This window comes from Aphelocoma coerulescens, chromosome 5 (genome assembly GCF_041296385.1).
Source record: "Aphelocoma coerulescens isolate FSJ_1873_10779 chromosome 5, UR_Acoe_1.0, whole genome shotgun sequence".
NCBI lineage: Eukaryota > Metazoa > Chordata > Aves > Passeriformes > Corvidae > Aphelocoma > Aphelocoma coerulescens.
Genome location: NC_091019.1, coordinates 64312871 through 64320553, shown reverse-complemented (window position 1 = coordinate 64320553; position 7683 = coordinate 64312871). Strand labels below are relative to the sequence as shown.

Genomic DNA, 7683 nt, shown 5'->3' with positions numbered 1-7683 from the left:
TAATGTGTGGCAGGACTACTGCCTCCTCCAGGCTCTGCTTCATTAGCCAAAATGTAAAAAATTTAAGTATTAAACAATTCTAAGCAGGTTTCCAGTGCTGGCAGCGATTGGTCCTTGGGAATTGAAATGAGAAAACCTAAAATTTGGGAAGAAAAGACTCAGCAGCCCTCAGAACACCTTGTGGGGCTGGGGCTGATCTTCCCTTCATCCTGTGGGCAGAATGAAGAGACTGGACATGGAAAAAGGAAGCACATTTCCAAGGAAAAAAAAAATACTGGATCAGCCCAAGCTCAGGGTTTATGTCACAGTCTCCCACCACGGGTACATGGCAGGTGAGTGCCTCCTCATCCCAGCACAGCTCATCCCCCTCCAACAAACACCACAGGTGTAAATATTCCCCTGTGAATCCCGCTGGGATCTTTTTCCTGCACATTCATTTTCCAGCAATGCTGAGAAGAGCATTTGCTGTATTCAATAATTTTTTTCAGCAGTGCAAACCAGTGCATTTTCTGTAGTCATGGAGTGGGAGTCACTCCTGTGTTTAATGACAGCAAAAGCACTGGTTTGTGTGCTCAGAGAAAAATGTGCAGGTTTGGGAAAAGGGTGCAGAACTGCCCAGCTTCCCCCTGTTTTCCAAAAAGAGCAGGAAAAAAGGGGCAAAATCAGATTTCAAGGTCCTTGCTCATCCCCCCATCCCTGAGTGGGAGCAGCAGAAGATGCTCTGAGTCCAGACATGTCACTGACTTGTGGGAGCCCATCTGAGCAGAGCTTCTTGGGAGCATTTTTTGGGAGAGTATTGGAGTTTGTTAATGTCATGTGAAAGCCAAGCTGCTGTGAAGGTCTTGCTTTCAGGGGAGAAATGCAGAAGTTGAAGAGGATGCAGCCAGGAGCTTTGTTTTCCGCACTGTTTTTGGGGATGTATTTGTTTCCTTTGACAGTGACTTACGGCCTGGCTTTCTTTTCTATTTTGTTAGAGCAATAAAGAAGATAAATCTGTAATAATTCAGCTCCCTGTCTTTAATAAAATCTTGTCTTCTTCACACAGCCCCTGGGAAGATCTTCATTTTGCAGCCCTTCGAGATTGGTTGTGTTTTTCCATTTCACCTCTTCACCAGAACGACAGAAAAATAACATTACCAGGAAAATTAATAGCTAAATACAATTGCTGGCAGAGGGAAAGCTTTTGGCAGGAGGAGCTGGATCCTGAGTCTGACTGTGCCGGCCTCAGGGATGCTCTTCAGCAAAGGTGGATGCTCCCATTGCTTTTGTCTTTGATAATGGGTTGGAGACCTCAAATATCAGCTAAATGAGAATTTCCATCCTCAACATGGATTAACATCAAGCCAATCTCTGTTGGTTTTGGACTTTAGTCAGGTGCAGAGGACAAAGGAGGAGAGAAGGGGATGGTGGCGGGCGAGACACCGAGGGAGCAGCAGGCTGGGGGGAAAAAATCCTTGGAAGTCACAGAATGGGTTGGGAAAGACCTGAAGGACCATTAAAGAACAAAGGGGGAAGGGGCATTTCTGTCCCCTCAGAAGAAGACAGTGGACGGAAGAGGCTGGAATGTGGGTTCCATGGCTCCTGCCACCTCCAGGGATGGGAGACAGGAGATGGGACAGGAGAGCAGCCACAAGTGCAGAGCCTGATGGTGGCCCCACTGCTGAGACCCTATGGAAGGTGCAGGGGGTGGGGGTGGCTGAGCCCCCTCCCTCTGGGGCAGGAGGTGACCCAGGAGCTCCCCACAGATCTCCAGAGCCGCGGGGAGGTGGTTCAGAACCCCCGCCCCAGACAGGAGGCGACGCAGCCCCGCAGTGACCCAAACCTGGGGCAGGTGGGGTCTAGAGACTCCCCATGGATCTGGGCACGCCCCAGGGGCGGGAGGGGATCTAGAACCCCACCGGTGATGTGGAACCCAGGGTGAGGCGACCTAGAGACCCCCGCGGGCAGGAGCCCTCGGTGACCCCGACCCCCCCAGCCGCGGCCGCCGCGGCGCGGCCCCTTTAAGAGCGGCCGGGTCCGCTTTACTCTATGTTTACATAACACGGCCGGGCCGTACCACTGCTGCCTGTGCCGGGGGGGAGCAGGAGCGCGGGAGGGGGCGGAGCGCACCCGCGCCAGGCCCCGCCCCGTTCGCCGGCAGTTAATAGGCGCGGGGAGGGCGGGGCCACTCGCAGCCCCGCCGGGGGGGACGGCGCCGTTTCGCTCCTCCCGCCCCCCCGCCGCGGCGGGTTGGTCCGTCCCCCCGGCGGCTCCGCCCCCCGCCCCCCCCGCGGTGTAGTGGCCGTTACCGGTGGCCGGCGGCGCAGAGCGGAGCGGAGCCCGCTCGGGAAGCGGCCCCGCGGCAGCGGCGGCTGGGACGGGGGCAGCCGGTGCCACCACAGCGGCGGCTCCATGTTCTCCCCCAGCCAGGAGGAGCTGTGCGCACTGAACAAGGAGCCCGTCAAGTATGGGGAGCTGGTGGTGCTGGGGTGAGCGCTGGGCAGGGGCTCCGGGGAGGGGGGGGAAGCGCGGCGGTCCCGGGGCGGCGGGAGTGGCGGGGGCTGCCGCCTTCCCACCCTCCGGCTCCGCGCCGGCCGCGTCTCCGCGCTGCGAGGGAGCGCTCGGAGGTGGACGGGGGCGCGAGGGGGCGCGAGGCGCTTCCCGCCTTCCCGCCGGCCGAGTGCGCGGCGCGGCCGCTGGAGGCGGGGGGGGTGATCCCGGTATCCTAGGGGAGCAGGGAGGGATGGATAGGGGGGGTCCCGTTCCCGGAGGGGAGTAGGGAGGGATGGGTGGGTGGGGGGGGGGGGTCCCGGTGCCTGAGCGGAGCGGGAAGGGATGGAGGAGTGAAGGGGGGGAGGTCCCGGTGCGTGACGGGGCGCGCGGTGCGGCCGTTGCGGGGTGCCGCTGCCGGAGGGGAGCGGGGAGGGATGGAGCGGAGTCCCGCTGCCGGAGGGGAGCGGGGAGGGATGGAGCGGAGTCCCGCTGCCGGAGGGGAGCGGGGAGGGAGGGATGGATGGATGGATGGATGGATGGATGGATGGGGGTGGTCCCGGTGCCGTGGGGGCCCGCGCGGTGCGGCCCTCGCGGGGTCCCGGTGCCGGAGTGACGGGCGGACGGACGGAGGAGGGTCCGGCAGCTCTCGGGCATCGAGGTCGCGGCGGGGCTGGGGAAGAAACTTGGTGCGGGGTTATGGCACACAAACCCCCCGCTGCGGGCCCCGTCCCTCCGCCGCTGGCTCCGGGAGACGGCGTCCTCCTTGCAGATGGCAGGGAGATGACTTTGGAATGAGGAGCAGAGGAGGGGGAGAGGGGAGGAGGGTGAAGCACTTATATTCAGATTCGTCGTGGAAATGTTTATTTTCTCGGCTTGATATGGATCTTAAAGTAATCCGCTTGGCATTACGCTGTTGCCCTGCTGCTAAAGCTCGCGGCCGCTCTGCTGAGCGCTGCGGAAGCAGATGAGGGAGAAGCGTCTAAGCCGTGCGTGCTGAGAGCCCTCGCGAACCTTAGAAGAGATGCTTAATTTTGGTAGTTTAATACGTGGTAACGTATGGTTGATGGAGTAATTTTTTTTTAGTCCTAAACACAACAGAAAGGTTTCGAGCCAGCCGCGAAGCAGAGCAGTCACAGCCTCGCTGCGTTACTCAGCCGCCCCCAGAATCTGGTACATTTTTGCTGCAAGGTCGTAGAAAGCCCTATTCCGGTTTCTCAGGGATTTTTGTTTCGTTTCGGTCCTTTCATAAAGAGCCGTGTTCACCTTTGCAGAATAACTGTTTGAAAAAGAGCAGTCCAGGCTGCGTACTCCTATCCAGTAGTGCACCTTTTTTCCTTAAGGGATGCTAAATGTTTCCTGTCACGAGACTGGGTCAAGATGCAGTTACCGTGGAATAAAACACAGCTGCTACCATGAATGTGGCGTAGCTGGTACTTAAAATCCTCGAATTTAAGTCCCTTGTTTCACGAGAAATACCCATATCACACGAAATTTAATAAAGAGACGTTCTTACTGTTTCGGTTGTGGAAATGGAGGGTGAGCTCAGCTGTGCAACACTGTCTCTGACAATAAAGTCGTAGTATAATGCAGAATCTTTAATTAAATTAGAGTGCATAAATTGATGTTGTGCTGCAGAGGCTCTTTGTGCACAGCTGGAAACATTTTCCCTTCCGTTGCTTTACTATATTTAGCAGCAGTTAAAAGTACAGAAGTATGAAATGTTTGGCTCTGATCTTAACCTGGCAAAGTCTGCTGTGCTTTGCCTTTAATATGGGGACGCATTGATCTCGGCTTATCGGTTCTGCTGGGCTCTTGATCTTCACTGTGTGTGTTGAAACATGCCAATAAAGTCTAAATAAAATGTGTATGGCTGAGTTTAGGTCCTATTTGAGTTTCAGCTGCTCTCTAAAACTACTGAGGTTGCATCTTGGAGGTGTAAGATGTACTGAGAAGCCAAAGAGATCCTGTTGTCCTTGCAGTGCAGCCAGGAACAAGAACTCTGTGTACGGGAGCCGAGTCCCTCTGGTCACGGTGTCTCTGTGGCTGCGCTGAAACAATGGGGCATTGGCTGTCGCTGCTTACACAATGTGCCTGGCAGTGTGATGCAGGGATAGGTAGACGTGATGGAAGCAGTCCAGGAAATCTCATGACTTCAGTAACTGTATTTTTAATTTTTAGACCGAAGATCGGCGTTTTAAGATCCATTTGCCACTTTAGGAGTTGATGACTGCGTGTCCTATCAGAGATGTCTTAAATGTTGTTTGCAGTGCCATAAATAATGCAAACATCTCTCTCTTTTTTGGTGACTCAACGTTTGTGACTAGGAGCTCTTGGAACAGCTTAAGCTGTTCAGTATGCTAAAAAAACCTCCTAATACCTATTTTGTATTAAAATCTTGTAATCTGGAGTTTCATTTAAATAAGACAATGTAAATCTGCTCTCCTTCTCTCTTTCCCTGTAGTGAAACTGAGACCTGGGGACCAGGAGAAGCGTAGTGTTGCAGCTCCTGTTACAACTGTCTGATTAAAATTGATAGCGCAGCCTCGCAGCTAGATTTAAAAAAAAAAAAAAAAAGAAAAAGCTGTTTTGAGACACTGTGTGGGTTGTTGTTTTTTTAAAAAAAAGCCTTGATTGTGATGTTGATGAATAACTTGTGTCTTGAACTGTAAGACTTTTAAATTAGGTGGTGAAAAGGATGATGAACAAAGGAATTGGCATACCTGGCAAACTGCTGAGCTCCTGTTTTTAAGATGACAAAACTTTCCCTTTATCTTTCGCTCTCACTCTGCCTTAGCAGTATTAAAGTGGGGTTGCTGTACCTTGACCTTTAAGTGGAGGGGAAGGCGTTTTTTTGGCAGGAGGTGGCTCTCCCAGCAGGACACGTTCCTTATTGTCTCGCAGTAGTTGTGATTGCTCAGTCTGCGCCTTAATGTGAGCCCCAGTAAAGCCCAAGGCGTTTCGTGTCGGTCGGTGCAGCAAACACATTTCTAATAACCTTCTCCCAGCACTGGGCTATGTCTGTGCTGTCAGTGATGTGGCAGCGTGTGTTTGGTTAAGATTTTGTCGAGGTTTACATAATCAATGTTGTAGTGAATAGAAACAGTTTATGTAAATCGAGCCAGACAGGTCAAGATGGCTGGTAAAGAAGAGATCATCTGCTTGATTGTGAATCTGCTTGTGTGTACATCTGCTCGTAGCATCATCTGTTCACAAAAGGCTCTGGATTTCTTGGTGAAGCAGAAACATTCATATTCTAATTCTTTTTGAAGAAAAAAAGAAAGCAGCTTTGTTTGAAGTCCTGTCAAAGTAATGGCTCATTATATATTTCTTGGAACGTGGGGCTGGAGGGAGTTAAGGAGGAGATGCTGAATGCAGTACCAAGTACCTGAATAGTGTCAGGGTGTTTGTTAGCGTGTCACTAGCTTTTGTTTGACTTATCTGGTGTCTTGTTAACATTTTGAGGTGCATGTTGCATGTCCTGGCCCCTTCCTCCTGATGCCCCTTTGTCCCCTAACTTTGAATCATGCAGTGTCATTCCGGCCAGCAGGGCTCTGCTGAATGCGGGCAGGAGCTGGTCCCTGTGACTGTCACCGAAGGCAGGTGTCAGTGGCCTGGTGCCCTTAAATCTCTCCTCCCTTGGGACTGCGTGGTGGGGACAGGCAGCTGTGCCCTCTCAGAAAAGTCACTTGATTAAAATGATGTAAATTGAAGGAGGAACAGCAAAGAGACACGAGCTGTAGTCAGTGGATGAGTTCAGTAGCAGTGAAAGATTTGTACCTGACGTTGAATGCTTTCTTGTATGGCAGTTTTGGATGGGGTTTCTGGTAGTTGGGTGCATGTAAATGGAATATTTCATACTAACCAAACAGTTCTTTGGTATTTGCTACTCATTAGCAAGGAGGTGCAGCCTTGTGCATCCTCAGCTGAGGAAGACTGTCTTACAGACTTAAAGGATTTTGCAGTATGTAATGCATTTTTTTAATTTAACCAGACAAAACTCTAAGGGCTGGCCCTCAGTGTTGTCACAGTAGTCACTTTGAAATTGCTGTCAACATTTTACATGTAAATTTTCCATTGTCTACTGTTAAAATAAATAAATTTGTTAACTTGGAGTGTTCAGTGCTGAAAGAAGCCACTGTCAATTGTTATGTGAGTGTTGCTTAATGTGGACTGTTGGACATCCTCGAATAAACAGTCTGGAGTTGTGCTTAAATTTAACCTTTTGAGAAAGTAGAGGATAAAAGGATAGGTCTTGGAGCAGCCTGGTCTGGTGGAAGGTGTCTTTGCCTGTGGCAGAGGGCTGGAACTGGATGGTCTTTAGGGTCTCTTCCAACCCAAACCATTCTGCGATTCTACAAAAATTCTCACCTGTGTTTACAATGATACATTTTGTGGTAATTTTTTGGGAAGCTCTTCTCATTGATCGACCACTTTATACTTGAAACAACTTTAGATCTGAAGCAGTCTTTTTTTTTTTTTTTTTTGTTAATCTGAAGGGACATGCATTTTTAAGTTCCTGTTTTTCATACTGGCTTTTTCTGACTGATCAAAGTTCTCACTACCACTACCTCCTTGCAGGGTAAATAAAAGTTTTTGGGGTGTCTTCTGCTTATAAACACATTTCCATTTTTTAAAGTTACCTGTCTGGCTTTTCACATAACTGCTGTTCATCTCTTGCTGTGCAGTTCAGGAGGAAGCCGATGCAGGTTTCCAGTGGTGTTGACAAAAGCAGATGCAGTGTGGTATCTCTGCTTGTCCTTGACTGCTGTTGGCTTCTGTGTATGAACTGAAGGAGGAGGGAGAGTCATCCTGGCTGTGGAATTAGGCTGGGAACTTAGTTTGCACATAGGTGGATTTGCTGTTTGATACCAGACTGAGGCTTTGTTTAATGACCTGGTGATTTTCTGCACTCACTGGTGTAGATATATCGGTCAAACTGCTTAGGTTTAGCAGAACTGGAGTTCTGCTTTTAAGCCTTATTTAAAAATGTACTTCAGGTTTCATTTCAAGGAGTGACTGTAGCACATAATGGGAGCCACCAGTTAAGTGTGTTCAAGGTCGTGATTTTCTGACAATCGTTGGCTCCAGCAGTCATAGCTGGAAGGCTGCTGTTCTGGAGAAACAAAATTTTTTTTTTTTTCTTTGTTATTGACAGTGGCTTCTTGGAGACCTTTGTCTTGTGCTGGGTTTATGGCAGATTTTATATGTGCA

General features: G+C 50.5%; 1 protein-coding gene across 4 annotated transcripts in view; it reads left to right on the top strand.

Moving 5' to 3' along the window:
• The first annotated feature begins 2293 nt into the window (after positions 1-2293).
• PELI2 (pellino E3 ubiquitin protein ligase family member 2) overlaps positions 2294-7683 on the top strand; it is a 66055-nt gene continuing 60665 nt past the window's right edge. For 3 of the 4 annotated variants that reach the window (XM_069018572.1, XM_069018570.1, XM_069018569.1), the window contains exon 1: positions 2294-2468. In XM_069018572.1, the coding sequence (XP_068874673.1) occupies positions 2392-2468 (77 nt within the window). In that variant the 5' untranslated portion in view covers positions 2294-2391. The remainder of the gene's footprint in view (positions 2469-7683) is intronic. The other variant, XM_069018571.1, reaches the window with a different exon arrangement.